This window comes from Nasonia vitripennis, chromosome 4 (genome assembly GCF_009193385.2).
Source record: "Nasonia vitripennis strain AsymCx chromosome 4, Nvit_psr_1.1, whole genome shotgun sequence".
NCBI classification, from domain to species: domain Eukaryota; kingdom Metazoa; phylum Arthropoda; class Insecta; order Hymenoptera; family Pteromalidae; genus Nasonia; species Nasonia vitripennis.
This window is the reverse complement of record NC_045760.1, coordinates 26,374,377-26,402,283: the sequence shown is the minus strand read 5'-3', so window position 1 is coordinate 26,402,283 and position 27,907 is coordinate 26,374,377. Positions and strand designations below refer to the sequence as shown.

The 27,907-nt window shown below is 38.9% G+C and overlaps 1 protein-coding gene across 2 annotated transcripts in view; it reads left to right on the top strand.

Moving 5' to 3' along the window:
• Positions 1–27,907, top strand: part of LOC100678838 — a 176,349-nt gene that overhangs the window by 52,893 nt on the left and 95,549 nt on the right. Inside the window, exon 1 of one of the 2 annotated variants that reach the window (XM_016987355.3) lies at positions 2,748–3,030. The exons of the other annotated variant lie outside the window; for it this stretch is intronic. Within the exon in view, the coding sequence (XP_016842844.1) occupies positions 2,964–3,030 (67 nt within the window). The 5' untranslated portion in view covers positions 2,748–2,963. Of the gene's footprint in view, positions 1–2,747; positions 3,031–27,907 lie in introns of those variants that run through there. 2 annotated transcript variants of the gene reach the window in all.

Below are 27,907 nucleotides of genomic sequence, written 5' to 3'. Positions count from 1 at the left end.
AGTGGCGCTTTAAAAAACGTCATATAACACCGATGCGTCTCTCCAGTGGTGGCTCTTGATGTTACGTCAGGTATAAACATTAGATCGTCTGACGTTTAAGCGATGCGTATTTTTCCAGGTATACCATGATAGGCGAGAGAATCGAAGAAATAATAACAAATGGACTTGAATACCAAACATGGGAATGTTACCGATAGGTGCAAAATTTAAAGAAGATGCGATAAACTTTTGTAGATATGTCATGTGCATCCCTGAAGACTAGCACAACTCAAATTTATTGTTCTCATTTCTTCAGTATAAGTTCTTTTATCATAAGGATATCGACAAACAATTCAGTTGTGCTAGTCTTCAGTTTGTGCTTCACATCTTTAAAGTTGAGTAACAGGCAAAATATTTCGCGAGATCTGCAGATGAATAAAAAGAAAGAAGAAAATATAACGAGCTTAAACGATTTGCATTGTTCGAACTTCTTAAAATTACGCTCGCGACTTTTCAGACACAAGGGCTGCTTTGCATGACTTTTAAATCTTAAAAGCAAAGTTTTATAATTCTCCATCTAATGACAACGAATTTTAATCGATCAAAAATATACGGCCACTACACAATATTTCTCTACCCATTCTATCGCAATATCTACAATCTCTCCCGAGCTTTTTCGATCGAAATTAAATTTATTGCGAATCTCGGACAAATTGCGCACACTCTAGTTTTTCGAACTTTTCACTCGTTCCGATATCGTCCAAAGTAGCCCCTTATAACCCCAACGGACAGCCGTATCCCCGAAGACGAGAAAAATTTTCACGAGTCCAAGAGAAGATGAGCAAAAGCGAGCGCAACGTTACTTCAATATTAGTTGAGATTCTCTCCCTGAGGGTATGTCCTGCACTTTTCGTTTATAATTTATCGTCGAACTTTGTGTGTACGGTCCCGTTGAAATGGAATTTCCAAGCTATTATCCACAAGCGTCCGCATATTCCGCGCGGAAATAGTGCAGAGTCGAGGTTTGAAGGCGCCATAAATTTCTTCGGAAGCTCTATCTCTCTATAACGACTTGTCCCGTGTCGTGCATGTGCGCATAGCTTTAGGAGACGCGGCGAGAGATTTTAGCGCTTTCTCTATACATATTGTGCTTACGTAATGTATACAATCTTATGCTAATACTTTTAAACTAAATATTTAATTTTGTATGCCTTATAACGTTTAATTGAACGATTATCCCACAAAGAGTTATTAGAATTATTTTTTGTTTCTACTTTCATTTTCCTTTTTTCATTGAACTGCTGCTTCTGAAGCTGAAACTAAAGTTTTTTTTTATATCAATGGAAAGAAAATGTATATGCAATGTGAAAAAAGCGAGATAGATAATTCATTCTTGTCCCGGAGACGACCGATATGAGCTTGAATATAAGTCGATAAGATTGTACGTTATTGAGAAGTTTGACGAGGATTTTTATTTCAAATTTATAACTTCCACACAGACAACAAAAATAATTGATGTTATTATTGAATTCCCTAGTTAAAGAATTTTAATATACGAAGAAGAAAAGCGAGAATTTTTTGTAATTATTAATAATTTTTGTAGCTATATCCACTATTGCAAAATTATTCACTTTACTTATTTCTTATACGATTATTCTTGCATAATTCAGGGTTCCTAGATCATGCTCCTTTTTATTCGACTTTTACTACACCCGATTTCATCATCTATTTTTTTATAATTCAAGAGTTTTTGAGAGTAAAATAAAACGACGTACAAATACATTTTTTCTGCATTAAGCGGCGGCCAATCTCGGCATAGTATTCGAAAGAAATTTCTTTAGCTGATATTTTTTCGAGGGAGAAAAGCATTAGCAGAGGGCAAAGGTTCGCAACAGGTCAGGAGGGACAAAGCGTGATATGCGTAGGTGTTGCTCGACGCGGTTACGTTATCGAATTAATAGTATATAGGGAAGGGCTGACGCGAAGCAATCCACAAACGATACAAAATCTTTGCTGGCACGGAAAATAATAGGCGTTTGTTTTTGTTTTTCTTTTGATCAGTGTTTCGAGGTATTACCTTGTTTTTTGGTTACCATTCTGATAAAGTTCGTTTTTTGAGCAATAAAGGATGCGTTGTGGTTCACAAATATACTTGGAATTGATAATAAATGTTTCTTCTGTGTAGTAGCAATCCAATTACGCAAGGCAAACAAAAGTTATTCATATCCAGATTTATTTATAATCCTTTATAATCCAACGTCATTCGCCACATCTTCCAGCGATTTTCTCTTCCGAGAATATCCCCTGCAACGATGTGATAATTAATTCTTTTTAAAAGTCACGGCCTTTGTTATGAAACATACAATACACGTACGTGATTACGCGATGATGACGTAATACGGTAAATAGGCCTGGTCCATTTTTTAATTCATGAATTGTTGGATTACTTTAGTAAATATTATAAAATTATTGTCCGATTACAGAATTATTTTAGATCGTGTTACTATTTTTTCACCTCAAAAGTAGACGTAACAATCAAAAGCAGTTCGTAGCAATTTTTTTTTATGAATTCGTCTCCTAATTAGCAGAAGCCCAGTGGTCTCTCACCTCTCCGCAACCCGCAACTCGCGCGCGGGCGCGTAAAAGAGACGTTACAACGCACCTATTATAACCGACCCCCTCTTTCACTCGGTAGAGGGGCTGAAACCGGAGGGGTGGCAGGTACCTATATAGCTCGCTGGTGGTGGTGGTAGCGGCGGTGGCGGTGGCTCCTGTCGAGCCACGCGGCCGGCAGTATCACCTTGAGCTTCACGCCGGGAACATCGCTCTCACGAGTTTCGACCAATTGCACGTGCTTTTCGCCAAGTGTACAACATAAGCAAGGTATTCTATACCATCGGTGTGATGAGACGTTTCGTGCCTAGTGAGGGCTCGATGAATTGTGAGTAGCGGCATTTCCGCAGCTACTGGTGTGAGGACACGAGATGGCCAGGAGACAAGAGTATCCGCTGCAGGTGCTTCTGCTGCTTTCGTTTGCCGTCTTCGCGATCGGTGAGTTTTTGGAAGTGTTGATTGTCGAGTGTAGATATAGCTTCAGTGGTTTTAGGTCGGGTTTTCGATTGAATTAGAATTAGAGACGCATTGTTGCATTTTCACGCTATGAAATCTCAATTATGGCACTTGATGAAAATTGTGCGCGTAATTATATACGATGACTTGGTGTAAAACGAAAAAATTCGGAAAACGAGAAGGACTACTGCGTCGCCGAGGTTTATCATTTCAGTGATTCAGACTGAAAACAGGCAGGATTTCGTTCGAGTTTTTTAACTATGATTTTCGTTTCGCGTCGGCGACGCTGCTGTCAACGTCGGTCTTCAACAAACAGCTAGTCACGTTTCGGATTTCTCAAACGAGAGCATTTTTATAGATACTGCGTTAAAAATACAAAGGCAACGTAAAATTACGAAAAAAAAATACGGAAACTGCGAAACATTTGCACCTTCGCTTTATGAAGTATCTGTTTACTTTTTCGCGTGTCAACCTAACGATCTGTTATTTCAATTCGACTTTTGATCGTAGGGTATATCCAGAATATAGCCGTAAAATTATAATACTCTCCGATAGTTTTCTCAAGATATACAGAGAGGAGAGTTATACACGGTCATGGCGCTGCATACGTATAGTCATCTGATTGAATCAAAACTTGTGCAATTCACAGTTTGTAACTTTGACTTCGGGAAAATGGAATCGCGGAAGTAACATCCTAAGTCGACTTATGCTGATATATTTGCGCGATTTCACTGCCTTTTTTTCTGTTATAAAAATTCTAGTATCCGTATATGGCTCTGAATACAGCTTTACAAATTCATAAAGTAAAAAGTCGATGAAAAATGGCAACAATAACAATCGATACCCTCAGCTAGTGGTGCACTGTATGAAATCGTATGTATACGAAAGTCCCTCGCGGCGGCGGCATCGTCCCCATTATTTATTGGCAAGCGCTATTTATAGAAAAAAAAAACACGGAGAAATTACTTTTCTCCCGTAGCTATATCCACTATTGCACCGGGCGAACTCTTTTCGCCCGCGGCATCGTATTCTTTTCCATTTGAGACTTGGCGGACTTTTGCACCGCGCTGAGATAGAGAATGTAAGTGTCCGGCGTATCCGAAAAGTTTTCCGGCTATAAATCCGCTGAGCGCAAAAATCGATCGGGATAGGGCAGTAGCACCGAAGCGTCGGATGATACCGGGCTGCGAGATAGATTTACCGACTCCAATCGGCCGCCACTTGTCGAGACGCATTTCACTGCGTGCGATGGCCTCGGCAGAGGCTCAGACAGGTGGGCTGCGTTCTCGACCGATCAATACTCTCTGTATAGAGCTTTGTCGCCGCGATAATGTGCGTATACGTGTGCCGCGGAATCTCAGCTGATCTTATATCTCTGGGCCATGATTTTCTGATGCTCGCGTATGCGTGGGCGTATGGAGTTTCGAAACTCTCCACTACGCCGACGAGTTTTGCGCATCGAGGAGTTTTATTCCACCGCCACCCCCCTTCTCCTGCGCCGGGCAAAAACTTTCGAAGAGCAAATACGTCGACTTGTGCCCGTGAATGTTTGCGTGTACTTTTTCACCCGCAGCTGATGTGATTTTTCATTTTGTGGGGGACATCACGGTCTCTGTACGAGCATGAACTTTCTTCCTCGTCTCCCTTTTTTCCTCTCCTGGAAAGCAAATCATTTTCACCGAGAGAGTTTGCGGATTTGGTTTTATTATCTGCTTGGATTTTCCGGTGATGCTGCAATTTTCGTATAATGTTATTACGAAGTTATGGAGAGAAGCTGTTTTTTTGAGCAAAAATATTTGTCAACAAATTTCAAAGGAAGGATTTAATGCATTCGAGGCTGACCGAGATACATCCTCTGATTCCTCTAAACATAATGAATCTCGAAAAGCAAAGCTTTTTTTCCTGCAAAAAGTACATGTTTGCAAGCTCTAATTACGCTTACGATTTATAATCCTGTTAATGTTTTAAAAATTGCGCGCAAAAAAAGCTGTCGAATCTGCCTGACGATGATCAAGGTTAGGGAAATAAGATTTTCCGTAAAAGTCGACGTGAGAGTTAGCAGAAGTAAATTAGATATCAAATAGAGGTTGTGGCTAACGACAAAAGAGAGATGGAAAGAAATTAAGCGTATGCGTGTGCAGAAGGCTTCGTTACCTCCGCGAAGGGAGAGCTGCGTTTAGTCGGAGGGGAGGCCCTCCAGAGCTCAGCCAGCGAGTCACCCATTCAGCGCATTTAACCGAGATTATGAAGTGACAGTCTAATGCAATTTACTCGGCGCTCTCTCGCGCACTCGCATCCACTCTTGCGAACTAACAAGTACCCGCGTGTAATGGTATATCAGAAGATTCCAAAAAAAAACATTTTTTCAAAGCTCTCAAAAAAAAAAAAAATAATTAAGGGTTACATCGCTGGGAGCATTGTTTTCTTATTCAGGAATTAAAAAAAAATCGAACTCGCCCCATCGTTTTCTCGGCTTCTTAAGTGAATAAAATGAATAACGAGATCGAGAACAGTGTTTGAAAAATTTTGAGATGAGAAAAAAATGGTCCCAGTAATGCGGTCCTTGCTCTATCTTTTCTAAGCTATAGATATAACTGAATCCCTGGTAGATAATTGACCCCATTTCTGGGTAGAATTTTTGTCCAGGTGTGTTAAAATGTGGTTTATCTAAAATTAATGGAAATACTCTGAAACGAGTTTCTGATAGTACTTTATTTTAAAAAATTTTGATCATAACGAATTCTGCACAGAAATAGGGTCAATTTTCTACAAGGGATGTTTTTTTTAGAATCATCTAATTTATGCACACGCCTACACGAAAAAGCGCAACAGCTCGGATATCAAGTCAGTAGCTTATAACCACGTAGCACTGAATTCGAAAAAAAAAATTAAACGCCTACCTATACATCAAACACCTATATATTATGCATACATGCGCGCATCATCGCAAACGGTCCTAGTGGTCCTCGTCATACATACATACCTAAATATTAATGCATACACGCACAGAAATATCGACCCACGCCGTGTGTGAAAGTATGTGTTAGCATATGCGCTCACAAATTATAGACGGCTGCACAGAGAATTACTTGCTGCTGCTGCTGCAGTATACATCGCGAATTTCCCGCTGCTGTTGCTGCTACTGCGAGTCCTCTATGTAGAAGCGTTGCGTTCTCGCACGGTTGCGCGAGAGATTGGCCCAGCAACCCCTTCGCTGCCACTGCTCTCGTGATAGCAGCGTTTATGCATTAAGGCGCGGAATACATATAGCTATACAGGCAAGAGGCAACGACCGCTGCGGTAAAAGGAAGGGTTAAAAAATACGCGCCGCAGCAGCGAACGTATTCGAGAGGAGGAGTATAATGTCGCTGGATTGAAATTTATGGCGTAGAGAGGTGAAATAGCACGCCGCTCTCAAAGAAGAGCTATAGTGATTGATTTATGGGGTGATCGATGATGCATTAGCCTAGAGAGAGAGCGCGGATATCCAGGGTTATGTCACTGGCACGCCCGCTTGATGGCTGATTGCCACTCGATTCCCCAGCGATAACTGCCTGGGCTGGCACACTCGAATTGATTTTGATAATAAGACTGGTATTTTGTAGGCGCTCTCTCTCTCTCTCTCTCCCTCTCTCTATCATCGCGCGGATTTTTAATTAAGAGGCTCGATGAATTGCCGTGACAGCACAGTCTCTCTGATGCGAGTTTAATTAAATTTTCTCGAGGGCTGCTTCTGTTCGCTCGATTTTCCGTATTTATCTTCAACTTTTTTTAATAATATGTAGGCATGTACCAGAATGAAATAAGAAAACTATTCTTAATTTACTATTTCAATGCGTTGTCTTAATTAACAGAGAACATTTAACGCTTCGCACAATATTTCGCTGCAAATTACGAAAATATAATAGCTGCGCGCTAAAACACGTATTTTAATAAGTGTATCACCTACTCAAGCTTTACTGTCGTCATTTGCACAACGTACCATGCAAGTATAAAACCTCGTTGTTTTTCCTTCAAGAAAAACAACTTGATCACTTTATTTTTGCAGTTTCATATAAAAACCGCGTTTAAGGTACACGCTTTAATTTCAAATCTTCATACATTGTTAAAACACGGGTATCAAAATGAAAATTCTCTAGCTGTTAAACTGTGAAAATTACTTTTTTAAATATTGCAGATGCCTGTGAACCGGAGCCGACAGTTTCTGTAACGATCATCACAACTGGATTTTTATTGCTTAAAAGAAATTATAATTCGAGCGGGCGAGTTGTAACTTTAATGACATAAAAAGCAGTTCGAGAAAAGTTCACATCGCCAGGAGAAAACGCGCGAATACATTCGAACGGTTGAAATTTAAAACGCGAACGTTTTACGATACTTTTGCGAGCTTCATCAGCGAATCGAAATTATTAACGATTAATGCAGACAATTTGCTTTGGCGTATTACTGTAATGACTTCTCGTGCACTATGTTCATTAAGCTTCGGAAACGTTTCATAAGTGTTAAAATTATTATCAAATATGAATAATAGCACTATCTCAAAATTGTATAATACCAGCAAGAAGTGATAATTATGAAAAAATAATGATGCCAAATTTGTGTGACACGTCCGAATTCTTTCAATTCCTATTCGCATCAATAAACCTGACAATTTTTACGATATCGTCTGATGTACAAATTGTTGGCGGAAATACTGTACCCAACACAATGTCAATTACATTCGTCCTTCCCGCAACAGAACGTGTCCGACGCATAAAGCGGCGAGGAGCGACACCAGCACATAAGCGAGCTTTTCTGTATTAAAAGCAATCGGCTTTGATGTCGCGCAGCAGGAACAGTTGAAATAGAGAGAGAGAGAGAGAGAGAGAGAGAGAGAGAGAGAGAGCCGACCGAGAAAGTAGTCAGCGCTGCAGGCGCTCGTTAGACCAAAACTCAAAATGACATCACGTAACTGGGCCGAGTGCCAGTTCCGTGCGCCGCTCTTTCGCCCGCCACTTATATCCCCCTCGATTTCGTCCTCGCTCTTCTTCTCTCTCTCTCTCTCTCTCTCTCTCTCTCTCTCTCTCTCTCTCTCTCTCTCTCTCTCTCTCGCTCTCTTCGACGTTTTTATTACATCTTTCTTGCTCTCTTTTGATCTCGTATCTTTTTCCTTCTCCCGTATCGCATGTATATTTCCTCATCTCAGCTGCACTTTTCTTGGCTGTTCCTTTGTTTCGGCCCGAGGTCGATTCATCCTCTTTGATTTATCGTCTGATCCTGTCCATTTTTCCTCGCAATTTTCAAAACCCTACGCTGCTGCTGCTACTATTATGCGTCTCACACACACACACACACGTCTACAGCCACGCGGTGCTTTCCATCTTTGCGATCTTTTGCATCCGCCGCCAGTGTATACTTCGCCTGTGTACGCTGCCTCGTGAAATATTACTCTTCGTGCTTTGCTGCAGTTTGGTGCATCTCATCGGGCTGCCTTTTCGAATGAATTCCTAATTCGTGCGGAGGCCAGGGAAGCTTTGTTTCTGTTCTTCAAATTTTTAATTTATTTTGCGAATGTCGGATGATTCCCACGCACGCGGGGATGCATGAATTCGATGCATTTGTTATTAATCGATCGTACACAAAGAATAAGTTAACAAAGGCCAATTTTACTATGTGTAGTAACTCCACAGTGGTATGTAGATTGCCAAACATATCGTGGGGAATTTAATATCGATAAAGTGCTAACATTACTCGATAGTGTAGCAAACGTTGGGATAATGGGTTTTCATTTTGCGTTTCGAACTCTAGATTTAATAAAGTGAAGTATCTATAGTTACATCATGATTGGACGTATTATTTGAATTTCAATGATCGATTTGATAATTAGCTAGACGTTTAAAGCAAATATATAATTATTATATTTGTTTTAATTGCTAACGTCACTGAATTACACTTTTTCATATTATGCTTTACTTGATACGCGTATAAAACATTTACTAAACAGTTAATCAGTCGTAGATAAATCTAATTAGTAAGGATGTATGTACGAATGTAGCGGATAAAAAATACATAAAGTAAAGCACCTCGCATAATTTAATGTATCAACATAAAAAGTTCGAATTAACCTAATTAGCTTGAATTTTCAAGAACTTCACTCTTACAAATGCTTAACTTCACAAGCGCAGTTTTTAAAAATTTTCAAAACAAGTAGTAGAAATGCTGATGACTTGCGCTTGATATAGACTTGAATTGCGCATCGTAGCGTCTTGCGCAAACTTGGAAAAGTTTATCCCCGCTTAACAGCTTAGCTTCTACAGAAGTAAACACTCGCGCGAATTGATGGCTTCTTCGACAGTTAAGAACATTTTCATGCTGCAGTCTCACTCAAGAAAATTAAAATAGAAAGTAATAGCATAATAAATATTTGTCACCGTCTAAACGATACCACTGGCGCCGTTTTGATAACTCTTCTCTCAACCACTGCGGAGAGCTTAAGTACTTCGTCGACTAGCTTCTTATTTCTCGATAACAAATATTTTTCCGCAATCAAGTTTATTAAATCCTGCATTTTTGTCATTTATCAAATAAATTATTTTGTTTAGCTACCTACGCCATAAAACTGCATTATTCATTAACCATTCTTATTTGTAAGTGACTTATTTGAGAAAATCGCAAGCTAATATAAGATAATCTGAAAATTAGACTCTCTCTCTCTCTCACACCCTTTCTCTCACTTTGAATTTCTAACAATAAAAAAGTTTTTTACTTTGCTCAGATTGGAATTCATTAGCTTCGCGTTTCTCCTTGCAGTGCCGATGAATGCAAACAAACTATGTGAAAACTTTTCGGGTTTACGATTCAGCAAGAAACTTTTAAGCGATCAGCGCTTCATTTATACGTGTTCAAACGTTAGTGGCCAGCTTCGATGGAATTTCCATAACCATATATGGCATATTCCAAAGAAACGTTATCAGCTGAACTAATGATGACTGACACGATGAATCGAAAGTTTATGTTCCCGATTACATCGTGACAGGATTTCCCGTACAGTTACAACAAGGCGGTAGACAGCAAACAGACCGAATAGCATGACCTACTTACCATTATCCATGGCGTACTCCAGCAGTAACTATGTGAGTAATAATTAACCCAGCAGGTCTCAAGCTCTGTAACGTTTGAAGAGCATTGCGATCTCAGCTTTCGCTTCGTGCTTCAGTTCACGTCTCGGTTGAAATTTCTAAAAGAGAGTGAGAGAATCTAAGATGAATTCAATTCAAATCCGACTGCAGACTGGAGAACAAACGACGCAGTCCAGTCGTTCATAATTCAGCGCAGACGAGAAGTGACGTTAGAGAGGCTTTCAAGTCGCTGAGGTGAATTGATAATAGTGTGATAGCGCAGGCGAGCACAGTAAACATGCAGCTCAGCTGAGATTGGCAAGTCCCTCTCTCCTGTACGATGCGATACAGTGTGTCCGTGTACCCTAGCTTTTGGCTATATTCGGCATTCTGATCTAATAAATCAGAACTTAATCTGCCTTCCTACAGTTCTATGCTGGTGCTTCCTGCCTCTCTTCACGTCCCTGATAACGCCTAGCTGTTTGCCCTACACATTTCGAGGCAGACCTCGAGGCAGAGGCTTAGGTCATCCTCTACAATCTATCGGCTTTCCTTTGAACAATCGAGCTTTGCACACTCCAGAATGTAATAACGAAGTCAGACTTCATAGTAGTCTTAAACTAGATTCAGAGCAGAAATCATGCGCTGTAATCTCAGTCGACTTTCGTGTCTATTTTCTGATTATTGATCACCTTCATAATATACAAAACTCGATCTACTGTTTGAATTATTGACCAATAACCAGGTTTTCGGTTTCAATTAACGAAGAATACTATGCGTACGTCCAACCACGTTAGCGAATCATTTGAAGGGAGTAAAGTCGTTTTTCCAAAACTTTAGCAAATAGTTCACAATCATTGTGAACATAATGTACTTATCATTAGTAGTCCGGTTGTAGCTATAGATATGCACAATTACATTGGAATAGGGAGAGTATTTTTAAAGCTAAACGACGAAATAGGTTGCTCTGAAATTGACCCACATAGATCTATCAAAGCCATATTATTATCGTAAATCAATTTATAGATGCAGTAGCGCTAGATTAGTACGACAAATGGAATGTATAATTCAATCGTTCAATATGTTTATTTAAATTGCTGTTTCGCAAAACTCTCCAGAGTTGATTTGTAAACGTTACATTAGCTTTTACAAATCCGATTAATATCGAAACAGAAGCAATAACTCGTTGCTCTCTCTCTCTCTCTCTCTCTCTCATTCTCTTTCCGCGTGAGACTTATTTATTAGGGCGAACCACGTCGGACTAAAGTACACGATGTAGTATAAGTTGCGATGAACATAGCATCTTAAAGTATACGAAGCTTGCAACGGCAGAGTTCGACACGCTTGCAGCGAGTAAAGTGCACATTGGTGATGGGTTTAAGCGTCGGAGCTTTTCATTAGTTTCGAGCGAACATAAATCGTATGAAAAGAGAGCCTCTATACCCGCACCCTCGTACTGTTTGCGAAAGTCAATAACGATTCAAAGAGCTTTTGCATTAATTAAAAATCTCTGGACTTTTTTCGCATTGCAGTATGCACTTTTTTAATCCAAAGCTGATTAAAAGCAGATTATTAATTTTCAGCGATGAAACAGTCATTCGTAAATACCTCATTAGCAAACCAATATTATTTAAATATAGAATACCGATCATCCCTGTGATCTTGTCCTGTGATCCTCTAATTAACGAATTAATTGAATTTAGGAAAAAATAGCAATAGAATTTCATTTTAAAACAAGCGCTTTATATTCGTACCTAAAATTGCAAGTTTACTCTTGCAGAGATTGGAAGCGTAATTTTCTATTCACCCCAACGTCCGTTTCATCATATAGTAGCCGTACACGTATGTATAATAGTGACTTACATAGTCAGAAAAAGGGATGAGCTGGACACATTTTCACAACAGCGGCTTTCTGCATCAGCAGAGCTACTGCGGCTTCTTTCCGAGCCGCAAGAGAGTCCGGTCTGTCTCTCGGCTTTGCGACTCGTGTGTGAGAAAATCCAAATTTAAGCGACACGCGACAGACGTAAGCTGTAAAGGGATGACATGTATATGTATAGGCTTTCATTCGTGCGAATCTGAAAGTCAGTTACCACCGCGCGTGCGAGAAAGCGCCTGCCGGGGTCTTTCGACTTTGCCGTGTAGACAGCGCCACAGGGAAATTACTTTGGGAGAATTGCTTGGCTGCGTGCCTTCAACGACGTTTTTTTCATAAAGGTTCATGAGAACGTGATGGAATTCATCTGCTTGTTGTTGGATGGATGTTAAAAGAAGAGCTCAGCTAACTGAATTTGTTGGCTTTTTTTAAATTTATGCAAAGTTTTAGATCTTCACCCTTTGCTTTTAATGAGAATATGAGAGTTTCTCACCAGTTTTCCTATCTTGTCCTGCATACGAAATCTGAATTATTTGATCAAAAATAGAGTAGATCTAGCTGATATTAGATTAGATAGAACTATTTTGAGATAAGCTTAATATCTCCTATTTAAGTAACTGCACTCGTATAATACAATCGTTTCCTGTAAGCTATCTCATTTCCCTTTTTTACGTCTTAAAACCCGAATTTCATACTCTTTGTCAAATTGTGCTTTGTTCTTTGATATTTTTTTTCCATACGTTGTGTTAGCGACAGTAATTATTAAAATACGAATTCATTTACGTTCTATTTTATCCCTGATAATAACTCAGTCGAACAGGAAGTGCGTCACTGAAACAAATCAGAGAAAAGAAGAACATCCAATTACTAATCCCTCAGAGAGGAACCAACGTCCCACGCAAAATCGCCAGAATTAACCACACGAGAAAATAGACACACGTGCGAAAAGATCCCCAACATTAGGTGGGAAGCACCGGCTCAAGGCCTCGCTGACGTCTGAATCCCATTGTGCGAGTAGCTACTGAGATCGACCAATACACGCGACCTTTTTGGCGAATACTGCCTGTATTTTTATTTTTTGCTTAAGGGCAACGTTTGATAAGGGGACGAAAATAGCCACCCTTTTTTCAGATCTTATCACGCTCGAGTTCTTTTCTATTTTTAAAGACGCGTGACCTGGCGTGGTCGGGGGTAATTAATCGGTGTGTCAGTGATCGCTGATCTAAGAAACAGAGCGAGAATATAGGGGGACGTATTTCACGCTTATCGGAGGGTTTGGGCAGTGATAGAAACATCTGTATGTGATTCATTCCTTGACTACATGTTTTATTTTTTGTTTCAGGTGAGTGTCAACTGGTTAGAGAATTCTTACGCGTGCGTTATACCGACAAGTTTTTCGCTCATTAAAAATGTAAGTAAGTTTAGTTCTTGAAGAACCTGAAAAATTAATGTAGACTCAGTCGATGAGGCAAGTTTCCACTGTACACAGATGTAAAAGCTCTACATTGCATGAAAAAAAAAACTTATCCATTCTATACATCCAAGCGCTTTTGTTTCCCTAATCAATACACTGTACGCACATACTTATCCTCGCGACATTGCCGCATCGCAAGCGCGATACAGTGCATATCGCTCATCGTGAAATATTTATTCCTTGCATAAAGAAAGCGATACACCATCAAACTCAAAGGCATTTTTTCCCTCGAGATTCCTTCTTGAACCCGTTGCTGTTCGAACCTGCGACAGTACACGTATATGTATAGAGCCAACAAAGTGTTCACTTATCGAATGGGCGGTCGATATTTTTTCATGGCCGTTCGCGAATCTCTCGGGTCATCACCGTTGAGTGTATCGACCTATATTTTTAGCCTGTCTGTTTTGATTTTCTCGCGAGTGAGCACGTGCCACTGTATATTTTCTTTCTTTATATTTTCTCACACTCGATCGATACAAGCTTTCTCGGAATAAGAAAAAACTGGCTCGAAAGTAATTAGCATTGAAGGTTGCGAGTAACGGGCTATGACCTCGCTCGAATACGATTTAATGCGAGCAACGCACATTCCTTCCGTTTACACATGCGCATCGATTTCAATGGGTGTATAGGAGCTATTGTATTTACGCTTTAACTTATACCTATACAGAGTTTAGTATTTAGAAGGTGTTTTTATATTAAGAATAATAAGGTCAGATTATAATGAATTTTGTATAGGAAGGCACGCGAAACTAATTGGAATCCTGCAGCGAGTCATGCAGATTCCAGATTGCGGTGGCACGTACAACTGTTTATGCTTGAAACACGTTTCTGGCTTTTGCTTTTTCAGCGTTGAAATCTAGTCAAGATTTTCCACTTATTACGAAGCAGAACTTAGAAAATCTTTTGTTTTTTCACGCGAATTTTTCAGACGATGAATAGATAAATCTTCTCTATAGAGAAAAATTGAAAATTTCATTATTACAAAGATTCCTCAAGAAAAAAGCAAGACATAAACAAACCACTGATTCTCTATTTCCACTTTCACCGTCCTCAATCTCTCTCTTCCTCAGTCCGTCGTCCGCCAAATCAATTAGCCAACCCTGGAGCGTCGTCGTCCAGGCTTTTTCACGCGCTAATGGAGCTAATGACACGAGCGGGATGTGGTATCCTGCTGATGGCATAGAAAGTGCTGGTCGTCGCGGCGAGTGTATGGCATGCGCACCTTCAAAGGGACAAGAATCCATTAGCTTTTAATGTTGCCATAGGACTCGGGGCGGTGATCCTTTACTTGAAGTCCGATATCCCGATGTGTATACCTTACAACTACTTTGACGACGATTTCCACTCGGTGCGCAGGTGCCATGACTTGTTTATGCTATTGACGCGATGAGATGGCTATACATAGAAGCGAGTTTTTTTGAGTCGCCCACGGCGTTACCGATACTACTACACCTGTCGCACTTTGCATTAGGTGATTGACGGTGAGCGCGTGAGTAAATAAACCGGAATTATAAGCGAGTGCTGCGCGTGGGCGTCTGTATAGCTACTCTGCTGATCTGACTGGATGCGACTGACTTTGTTTTGATGGGTATATATAATACATTGAAGATAAGCAGTTTGAATTATCTTCTGTGTACTCTCGATGAAAGTTGATTCTGGTGTAACAGTTTTTTAAATGATCCAACAAGAGTACTCAAATTGAAGTAGTTAACCAAATGTGTGCAATCAGAATCAGTTTTTGTTGCGCGATAAAAGAGTTTAGCGTCCAGTTATAACATTTGCAACTTTTGTCTCTAAAAAACGATTGTATTCGCTTCGCTAATATTATATTTAGTCACAATAGGTACGTCCATAAGGGACTTAAGAAATGGTGTCGTTTTAACTCTTCACGGGATTCTTCTTTTCAAACATAATTCTTATTTGATTGTACAGTTTTACCGAGTCATTCTTTTAGCTCAGGCCATTCTCTGCCCCTTTTGAAAATTCAATTTTACGTTCAACTTTGCGGGAAACTATCTCGGCGGCTTCTGCAACTCTCTTGTCCTTTATTGATGAATGCATCCGGGCTCTCCTTAGAGCATAAACCTTTTCATCTTCTGTACAGATGCGATTTAAAGAATGAAACTAGAAGATGAAGAAGAATTAAGGGAAAAAAATGGTAGCTGCTTTCCCTTTCTCCGATTTCAAGTCGAGTGTTTCCTTTTCTTTTTCCTTCAATTTCACGGTCTTCTACTTTTCATTCCTTTCTGCTGTCTCTAGAAATTTGTAGCTTCTTGTTAGATCGTCTTTTATCGCTGCAACTCCTCACTAATAGTTTTTCCCTGAGCTTACTAATTTATTCTGCCCATCAATCCATGAGTCTTGCTTATTGGAGACAGTAATGAAATGAGGTTTGAAGTTTGACGCTGATATAAATCTTTTCTAATAAGTGAAGTTCTCTTGTTCCCGTCGACAAGAGATGATGGGTCGAGCAAAATTTTATCGGATTCTCTTCGGTCTTCCCTTAGATTGAGTTGTACTACTGAAATTCTAATATGATCCGATTTCTACTGTTTTAAATCGAATCCAAGATTTTCTAAAATAAACCATAAGAACTAACCGTTTGAAATAGGATTATTCGATGCAAACATTTTCATTTCCGTCCCAATAATAATTTTACTGCTGCTAATAATAATTTAATTAAAAGTTCCTTTCACTAAAAAGTATCATTCAACCAGGGGCCGAAAAAGTTTAGATCCTATATTTACGGTTTCTCTCTAAAGAAAAAATAGGTGTAAAAAGAAAAAAAAATTAAAAAGCGCGCGCAATCGTAAATTAGGAGGTATTGGAGACCCGGCACTAGTAGCAGCCGATAAGTTGCTTGTGTTGCTTGCGCACTTCCGTAATATGAGCTCGAATCGTTTTGTGGCAAAGAAATGGTCGCGTCGACCATTATTCCGGGTACACCGTGGGATTATACTGTTATTGGGCGCTGTTGCTGCAGTTGTGAGCGTCTCATTTTTATCAGGTAACACGAGGTGACTTTTCATTTCTTTTCTCTAAATCTGTGCTGCAATGATTCTTTACCCTTTAGAAGTCAATCGTCAACACAGATCGAATGAGATATTTTTTCGTCCAATCTTTTTCCGAGTATGTGTATATTTTGGTTGCCTCTTCTTTCTAGTGCGAAATCGAGAAACGCGAGAAGCGTCGGGGCGATAAATTAAGACAGCCGAGGCAGTCTCTCATGTAAATAGACTCCTAACCGGCAGTCCTCGGACAAAATAAAGATCGCTGTCGGAACATCTTTCTCCTTTACCCTCGAGAATTATTTCACTTACAGTCTTCTCGCCCTATTCAACTCGAATTTTCGTATCTTTAACGAGCTACTCCCATTTTTGTAATCCGCTTTTTTTAAAAAACGATGATATCGTCTGTTTTAATTAAAAAATCAATTAATTATTTTCGATTTTCAATACTCTTTCAGTGAGAGTTGTTGCAGCAGATTATAATCGATACGATACAGTGCAGTAGCTTTGATGAATGAGGAAAGAGAGAAATATCGAATCAAAAATCAATTTTAATTTTAAAAAGCAGCAACACATGCGGTTATCTGTCAAAATGTAATAGCGTGATTCAGCAGAGCCTCATCTGAAATTCATGGAATAGAGACGAAAAAGAGCACGTCGACGACGAAGTGGAGCCTGAGTGTGTGTGTGTGTGTGTGTACCTCGAGCTCCGACAAATGTTTACGTGAACGCCGACGATACATAAGCTTAGCGGCGCGGCGTCTTGTATGCTTTTTCTGTAAAATCAATAGTTAACCCAGTTTCGCTCGAGGCGGTTGTTGCTTAAAGAAAGCCGTCGTCTGCGCTAAAATTGGCTCTTCCTGTCTCTCTCTCTCTCTCTCTCTCTCTCTCTCTCTCTCTCTCTCTCTCTCTCTCTCTCTCTCTTCTGTTGTCGGCTTGGAAGCTATAAGCACGCGATAAATACTTATCATTATCAGAGGCGCGACGATATACACTCTTTAAGGAACGAATTCGATCGACGACGAAATGCCTGTCTCTTTTTAATCAATTTCCTTCTAATTAGCATCATAAAGCGTCGGCTCTAACCAGTACAGCAAAGTTCGTAAAGTTTTATGTACGAAAGCTTACGGCTGTAGATCTAATATCCGCTGCCGCCACGTCTACTTTGAATTTTCGCAATAAAAGCGCCAAATTACCGACATCAACCTCGGACACGATGCTATACTAATACAGCTCATGCATCGATATTGATTAAAGTTTAGATAATATCAACGTGCAGTTGGTGGAAGCATAACACACACGACGCAAAGTAAAAGAAGCGAATTAAATTCTCAGCTTAAGGAGTATCTCCGCATTTATATAGCCCATTGAGTGCATATGTATACCTCGATTCATGGCCAAATTAACTTGTACCACATTGGTCTGCACATATGTAGCCGCACCACGTCTCTCGGAACTAGGACAAGCTATTGCGCGGTGCTTTCTCGCTTGTATAGATCTACTGCTCATAGATCTAAGGACGAATCGGGATTGCATTTATGTGCGTCTCCTGAATTCTCAGTCGTTTATACAGCATCGCGGCAAAAATTAATATATATATTTAGGCATTTTTATTTATGTGTGTAGCGATTTAGCTACATAAGAGAGATGTGCCCAGTATGGATGTCTTTTTTAGTTTCCAGCTTCTGACAGTACGCAGCGTCACTTCAGGTAGGTCATTTGGTGTACATTAATGGTCTTTTATATACTTCGTCGTGACCAGTATCTCAGTTGGATGATGAAAACGCGCTTTTGCTCAGCTTAATCACTTTTCGGTCATTTTGTTTTTCGTCTTGTTTATGACACGGACATCATGTTAGCATTCTAGCGTCGAAAACGCGTAAGCCAGCGTAGTACATAAATTTCGTCGTGGCGTATACCCCAATACCGCTCAATGGTTAACCTGCACACGTGCCTGGAACGAACATGTGAAGTCGATTCCAACCGTTTGAAATTCTTGCGGTCCACTGGCTCGAGAAATTCAATTTCTTAATCAAGTTTATTTTTACACGAGCTTTCGCTATCACTATAAACCGCCGCTCGTAAATTGTAGCACCCTCCAGACTGATTATTTGTTTTGCATTATCTAAAATATAAATGTTAATTTTCTCATGTATAAGTTAGTATTTATCAAACTGGCCTAGCATAATATCCATGATACCAACATATTTTTTTTAATTTTTTTTTATTAAAAGTCGTGTCATTATCAACAGCAGCAACTTCGCCAGGATGATCGTAAAGACCATCAGTAGCATACAGCAATATCCGCATCACGGCAGGTAGCAAACGAGCTATTATAACAAGGCAGAGCACGACCGCAGACAGCACAGCTGCGCGTAATAAGCCTCGCTCGCGCTCCCAACTATTACGGAAGTATCACGTGACCGCGCACATATTTATTTGGAAATCGACGCAGGCATTGATTCGACCTGAGCTTCAACTTGTTCGCGACGCGTAATGAATACTTAAATAGGCCTCATTTGTATAGCCATCTCATTTGTCTTTATTTTCGTTTTGAAATTACTATATACGTAAGATTGTCGTGTACGTTATGATTTCAAAGAAAACGTGTAAACGCGGAGAAGCTAATTAGCCCTTTATATTTGCGTCAACTTTCCTGATAAAAAGCTTTTTAATTTATTAAGCGATACTCGCCTACGTCATTCACAGCGCTTCAAATTCACCACGGAGTTTGCTTTTGCAGCGAAATTTCCAGCATATTTCCAATGTACTTCTTCCTACCCGTCGTTGTCATCATCTCGCATCGACAACGCTCAAAGTCTGTGAATTCTTTCTTCCTTAGTCTTGGAGTTCACCCACGAAGAAGAGAAGCCTCAGTTCTCTTCTCAAGTTCCTCAAAAAAGATATATTTTTCTCAATACGGATAATCTTCACAAAAAATTCAGGAGCCGAAAGCTTCAAAACTTTTTCCCGGTTATCGGTTAGCCTTGCATACGAATTGTGCACCCCAGAGCTATGTATACATTTAAAGTCCGATATAAAGCCATCGATTGAAGGTAAAACTGATGCGTTTATTTGCAGCCAACGCGTTTTAGAAATCAATCCTCAATCCTTTTAGGCCAATTTCGGATCGGTCGGAAGAAAAACCATTTACATATATGCATGCATGTAACTTTATAGATCGATCGATTATAATTGAGTTTTTAAATGGTACGTTTGCCTAGTATGAAAAATTTACATCAATGAAAACAATTTTAAGCGAGACGTTATCAAAATTATTAAAAATTGCATCATTTTGATCACGTTGAAAGAACGTTTTAATGGCAGAAGAATCGAGTTGAATGAACAGGGAGGAAGTTTTTTTTCAACGAATGATAACTCGTTGTGCATCTCTAATTGCGATTACCGCTGGGCGTATCTGTGTGCAGTTTACATGGGAAGAGAGACTCGAATGTATAAAAGAGTTTGCAGCAGCAGAAATTTGATCGTTTTCCTCTTTTTTCGTGAAACTTGCCTCTGGAAAAGTAATATCAGTAACAAAAGCACCGTCTCTCCTTCGTTGCTGCCGCTGCTGTACGTGAGTATCCGGGGAAGACCCGAAAGAAGAAAAAAACATTCGTGGAAAATGAAAGTAGTTAATGAAAAAAAAATAACAGAATGAACGGACGGTGGCAATAAAAAATGGTTCGACGAAACCGAAGTGGAACGAAATAAGTTTAAAAAATAAAAGTCGAAATCCATGCATGACAAGGCATATAAATCAATCAAATGTATGATAGTGCTATAACAAAGCCCTGCACCACGTAATGACAGCCCACCTAAATTTTGACCACCTATTGCGGTCGAAAAAACTTTGCATAAGCCTAACGCTCTGTATGTACAATGTGCGACAGAGAGAAAAAAGAAGAAACTTGACACCACGGAATCCGACAAGGCATTATTATTTAAAGCAAACTTTTTTGTAGTTTCTAGTACCTAGACTAGGATAAAGCTAATTTTAATAATAATACAGTGTTTGAAAAACGCTGTACTCGGTGCGGAATAGCTTTTTGATAGGACAACTGATATTCAATTTTCCATAGTTAATGTGATTTGACTTACTAGTATCCATCTGTGCAAAAAAAAATTCAAAAGCGAGATAATTGAGCAAAATCTTAATTATAAAATAAGCCCGTAGCGCGTGATTCGCAGAGTTCAATAGAGTCGTGTTCGCCGCGCTCTTACACTTTATCTTCATTCTCCGTCACGGCAGCACTTCGAAAGTATCTTAATCACGTACCGAAAATGCATTTAATTTACCGCAGCTTTTTGTAATTGTCTATTGTGTAATTAATGAACGGCGAAGAGCATCTTAAAAGAAAGATTTTATATATATATATATATATATATATATATATATATATATATATATACATAGTGCCTGTGCTAATTTTTGAGGGAATAAAAACTTTTACCTCAAAGTCAGGGATCACTACTTTTTTTATTTTTGAAAATTTTTGTAATCCTGACCATATACATCTTCTTTGTCACACGCTGCGCATTTCAAAAAGCAAAGTTTCAGTCTAAAAGAAGAATATTTTTCGACCGTAAAGAGGAAGGTTGTGCATTTGTGCAAATAAATAAATGCACGAATACGTTTAAATATGCACGTGTTCTCGAAAATCAAATTCGGGATTAGGGATAAGCCGTCTTCGTGAAATATCACATGTGCACGTCGAATGAATTCACGAACGTTTCACCAGAGGTCGTTCATACTACAACCTCGATGAAAATAATAATTTAAAATTCACACGAGTTAAATTTGAAATACGTACTTACATCCTCGCAACCGCGACAAAATTTGAAAAGCTCCTGTATATAAAAGCATGCCTCTGAGGCATAACAGCGTAGTCGGCTATTCATAAACAAGTCACAAAAGAGCTCGAACGATACCATGCATCGACAGCCGCCAAAGAATTGTGGAGGTGGAACTGTTTACGTCCTCAGTCGCACACTCGCTAAAATTTGAACAAATTCGAGCTGAATACGTATAGCTAGCTGTGATTTTCAGATGAATAAAAAAGAAAAAAGCATGTAAAAGTTACGATCATAACATTGATGTTTTCGACAAATCATGAAGGCAGAAATTTTTTCAAATAATCTAATCATCTAAGAGTAAAATTCAAAATGTTGGGGATCAAACTTTTGTGTCTAAGATATTGATGAACTGGATAAAGTTTTCTGTAGCAGCTACTTTTTTATTTGTAGGCTATCACACGCCGAATGAGCTAAAGTGTCCGTTCCATGAAAACTGAACAGTGACATTGACATAGAAAGGATTGAAGCATGCAGATTCTATCCGTAAATCGCTGCGGGTTCCTCGGCGACTTCTCTCTGCCGTAACGTCCACGTTTTATGCACCAGTCCATTGTCAATCTTATCACGTGAGCCCCCGAGCCGTCCATACCCCGGGAAATTGACAGTAAAAAAACGAGAGCCAACTATAGCTGCAAACGATGCGCTCGCCCATGTCTATCGGTTTTCGATTCGCAGCCGAAGTTATAATTCATGCATGATATATTTTGAACTATCGGTTAATATACCGTATTCGTATGATATGCTATTAGGCTTTAACGCGCGATCCATCCAGCTACTCGTTCCTTTTCGATGTCAGCTTCTCCATAAGAGATTCAAAAATACTCCAACAAGGAAAATCCGCAACCTTGGGGTTAGGGATTTGGCTGAAACTTTAGGATCGATTTTTTTATTTATTTCGGGGTTTAGTCCTATTTTTCGAGGTGTGGCCATTATATATATTTAATAAGTGCCAATCGTCCGCCAAGCAGCCCCTTGAATAACCGTTTCTGTCGGAGTCACATTTTTTGAAGTTAAATTGAGCACATTAAAATAAATCTCTTGCAATAATAATTATTAAACCTTTTTCCGACCATCATAGTATTAATATGAAATTGTAACTCACAAATTAATTATGAAATAACAATTGTTTAATGAAATTGCATCATACAAATATACACTTTGTGTACATAAAATGTATTTCTCGTGAAATAAATTATATTTCACATCTTTTTCGATAGGTGGCGAAAGAGATAAAACCATTTCTCACATGTAAAATAGAACCTTGAAACCACTTATAAGAGTCAAAGGCCAAGTTATATCGATCTACCAAATCATAGTTCTGCACTGGTTTTGGTTCTTGCAAGTTGAATGCAATGCGGATAGTATAAATACATCACACTTTGCACTTCAAATTCGGGATGATTTTCTTGAACTACGCCAAGAAAAGCATCTAACGAATCGTCGTTCAACCATGCATTCCTTGCCGTTATTATTGACTGAATTGCGCTTAAGTCAAATTTGTATAATTTGCTGTCGAAATATGCTGTTATATTTGCAATATATTGATAGCAATTATCGCGCTTTGTACTCGAGCATACAAACACGATATCATCGTCATCGCTATTAATAAGATCCACACACTAATAGTACGAACGGCTTGAGTTTTTTCTATATTTCTAAAACAAAGCCGTTTCGCTGATGGACTATCAGACGATCGCCTTCGTCTTTTTGACACATTTATATTGTTCGATATGATATCCCACTCACCTGGTCGTTTAGTTGAACGCCTGAATATCATTTTAATGCCGGGCCTCTTCTTGTTGTCCGATGCAGCCCGTTTAATAACGCTGAGAACGCTGCCTTGCTAGACTGGAGTCATTGTTCTTATTAACCCATTAAAAACCAGGCAAAACCTGGCAGAGATATCGAGAAACGAACTGTGCCATCCTTTGCATAACCAAAAAAAAAAAAAATAACCGTGTTTTTTCTTTTGTCGATCACAATTGTTTATAACAAATTATTTAAACAAATAACCCAAAATGTTGTAATTTTGCAAAACTGAATGCGGATATCGATTTTACGGGCAAAAACACGACAAAAACTTATGTAACGTTTTTTTATCAGAGTTCAATTTGTTAGTGTAAAATAAGGATAAACAATCGTGCGCAAAGTAGTAAAAGTTTCAATAAGTTTCCAAGTTATGAACCCAATTATGGCTCATTGCTGTGATCTTCTTTGTGTTTTCTGCAAATAGGTTTGCAACATTTCGTACAGAACCATTCAGTTCTCGTCGAACACGTAGCTATCCCGCATTTTTTCATACTTCCTTGTTTCATGATGTGTTGTCAAGAATTTTCAGGCTTCCTCTTTTCCCTGGGAATACGTACTGATGATAGCTTCTGAATGTAATATTCACAAACTTCTTGAACAATATCTTTGGAACCTTTCTTTTCATCCGGATGGAGTTTATTGTAAATCACAGTAGCGTTCGGTAAAGATGCTTGAATAAGTCGCATAAAAAGACACCATGTCCATTTTTTACCTCTTATCGAAGGCATCAGAACATTACAGTGTTGATCGTGGAGATCGACACCCATGTGTTGATTGTACATGAAAGAAGAATGAGGGAAAAGAATGGAATTTTTCAACAAAAACGATTTGAACGCCTTATTGTGTAAAACTTTTGTTTACAATATTTCTCGTTTTCTGCAATATCCATAATTTGTTGTAAATTTAACATTTGTTGTACATACAATAAACAATCTTTTGTTTTGCACTCTTATGCAGTGTTTAAACATTAAATCCATACATGGCGCATTATGCATACAAAATAAAACTCGCCCGAACGTGAGAAAAAACGTCGAGCAAAAAAAAACTTCAACAGGGAAATACAAAGAGAGCCAGGCGCAAAGTGAGAGAGCGCGTTCCACTAAAAAAGGGTACATAGAAGCAAAATCAAATATTTAACGTAGAGGCTACTCGCATCAAATCGAAAGCTTCACCTGGCTGTTGCGCGAAAAATCGTCGCTACCCCCCTGAGCGCGGTGAAGCATTTTTTATTTTAATTCAAAATTTTGTGGGATTTCCAACCAAACTATAAATCCATGTCTGGAGCGGATGCCATCTGAAGAGGCTGATGATGGATTCGTCAGGAAATTCACTCGAATCCGATGTACGTAATCCAATAACGATCGAACATAAATTAATGTCGTAGAATAGAGACAGATATAGTACTGACCTCCTGCATTATGCACACAAGCCGAGCACGTTAGCATTAGCGTTAAGGAGCTTTGACGATGGTCGCCTTGTTTTATGATTGTTTGAATGCGATATTGCTGTTTGAGCTAGGATTACGGATATTGGACGGCCTCTAAATGATCGGAACCACTTTGTATTGTTATTTATTTATTTATTTATTAAGTAATTAAACGGGCTAGAAGCCCTTTACAGAGACTGCGTAATACGCAGGAGAAAATACAAAAGATTTAAGTAAATACAAAAATACGATAGAAGGTTACGGAACGCGAGCACTAGAAACTAAAAACGAAATTCTTTAATTCCGATTTAAAACCGGATAGAACAGTGACCTCGGTAACGCTACATGGAAGAACGTTCCAAAATCTTCGCAACCTGTTAACTGTTGAAAAGAATCCGAAATGTTATAGATACATGGATTCTAGTAATTTTCGATTAATATTTTATTAACTAGTTGAGCACTGACAATGCGTAAGCCTCACTTTTGTTTATATTCTACAATACTAGATTCTCTTTTTTTAACATTTCATGCGAAGAATATTTTATTCTGTTTTTTTAATTCGTTCACACGCTGCACCTTTAGGCATATGTTTTCATCAGTACCAAACATGTAGGTGCAATACCAGTCGTCAAATTCAGCCAATGCCACACACAAATAGCATTTCGACAGATAGTGTTATCGTTGCGCGCGGGTGATAATTTCCGGTTTAACAGCTTCGTTCGTGTCCTGGTAATGGTGCTGGAATTCACGGGACGCGAGCTAACGCATATTCATGATTTCGTGAAGGACTGAGCATACCTGACACTTTTCAGCTGCTTGAACACCGCAGCTTCTCTGTGTTAATTCAGTTTAGTTGTTAGGTTGTTTGCTGACTTGTTTTTCTTTTTTAGAAAAGCCATGAGTGCACGTAGGTTTAAAAAATATGGCGCGTTAATTTTTTAATTAAATGACATTTCGATGGTTACATTAAGAAATTAATGTACCGCCTTGATCTACAACGGAGCAAGTGCACGACTTGTACGTGCCTGCGAATAATATTCAACTAAGTAGTAATGATGCGCATGCTTATGAACATCCCGACTCGCTATTACATTTCTCTAGCTTGTGGCCGTTCTCTTGTATATTCTTTTCTGAAATAATAATTCGTATACATGTGTTACATAGTAAAATATGATATACCTTATAACAAATACCAGAATCAGTAATGTAGTTGAAGTTTGCAACGTTTTTACCAACGAAAATTAATACCAAAAGCTAGATACATTTCGAATGTTCGCGTCTGCGTGCTCGGCTCACAAGAGGATTGCACACTTTTTTACAACGGATTATTATTTCTAGCGTTATAATGAATAAATAAATAAAACCTTGTCTAGAGAGCACTAGAAAAGTTCAAAATCGCACTTTTCGGTCATTTTCGGCCTTTTTTGACTAAGTACCCGGCTCGCAAGGGGATTGCTTATTTTTTTACAACGCATTATTGGTATTGGCGTTACGTATGTAATCAATAGTTTCAAAAAAGAGCTGCGGTGACAATATCAGTGACAGAGACAAAGGAAAAGCAGAGCAGTAGAGCGTTACGTGACACTACCTAATTAGTCTCATTGATTTCGAAAAGCGTCCGAAGGCGAGAGCTGCTGCAAACGATTCTGAATACTAATAGCGAGTTGTCGCATAATCGATACCCGCGCGACTGAAACCGCTAAGCCGATACCGCGAATGTCTTCGCGCGACCCTACACTTCTACTGCATCTAGTTAGACTGGATTAAACAAGCTATCGGATAATTACTGATTCCGTCCAACCAATTTAATTTCATTCACTTTCCAGCGCGTGTTCTTTTATTGAATTACAACAACATATATACTAAGAGAGAAAACAAGTTTCTATAAATATATATGTTAACTATTAAACGTAGACACGTACAATTTGTGCTAATGCTACATATGGTAATAGTTAAGGTACGGTTCTAGTGTTTTCACTTTTTTTTCCCACTTTAGATCTAGTTTTGACCTCATTATGTATATAAAAGAATATGATTTTATGTAAATTTTCAGCCCAATTTATCTAATATTTAGTTGGATAATGCAGATGAAGCAGAATTTTTTATTATAATTTATCTATATTGCTAAGGTATCCTGCGCAACCCATTTGCATCTCATGATTCCAGAAAATTTGAGTGTAATCTTTAATCCGATGTGAAAGAATTATAGTGATTAGATTTTCAAATAAATTTTTTTATTTTTATAAATAAATATGTCATTTGAATGCATAAAATTAATAATAAAGTGAGTTAAATTACAATAAATTTTGATGTACCTGGATTTGCCATTAATATCATATGGGCTATAATAAAAATGTTATCACTATGATTTGCTGTTAAAATAACAAAGAATTCGCCGTAGTTTGCTGGAATCATGAAATGGAAATGCATTGCGCAGGATGCATTTTGAATATTTCAAAACTTAAAGCTGAGAAAATTATATATTAATGCTAAATTTTCTCATGTTAAATGTTCATTTTTCAAAGTTTGTACCCTCATCGAAAAATCTCTATTTCTTAAAGCTAGGCAAAATTTAGGACGGCAAGGATTGGCTGACGTTAGGGTGGGGATATCAGGTATATGCCGACCCAAGAGATAGCCATGTTTATGGCACTACCTGAGGGGTATATCCTGGCGCCTTCTTACGCAAATAAACTAGCAGGAGGTCTAATTACATAGGATAATGCAATATAAATGCCACTATACAAATATTACACAATACGTCTAAGTGACCGACGGGTAATTTCTCGGAAGATTAAGGGGTGGTCCTGGCCGTCTAGACGGCGAGACAGTCAAACGGCACCTGGATTTTACAATCATTAACAACTACTGAACAACACCCCCACTCTTTTCAACGAATTTAATCCTGCCCCAACCTTCTTGATTAGACTACCCTAACCTACTCACAGCTGCTCCAGCCACATAAAAGATTCGGTACAAACCTTTTCGGTCAGTGTTGATGAAACGATAGTCCAAGACACATTTGCATAGAGAAGATGGCAGGCGCAGACGTAGTCTTAGCACGGCGCTTGAGGGACGAGCGACTCTTGAGAAAATTCGCTGACTATTTTGGAGAGGATTCCGAGGATGATATTCAATACCTACCGATCCACGCACCCAATTTGAACAAAAAGAAGAAGAAGAAGCAGCAGCTGCCGAGGACTACGGACAGACAACGCGAGAAGTCTTCTAAGAAAGATATAACCTCGAAGATTCAGCTGAAGAAACGGCTGACAAGCTTGTTCGAACCTGGATCTTCGCACGGTCCAGCTC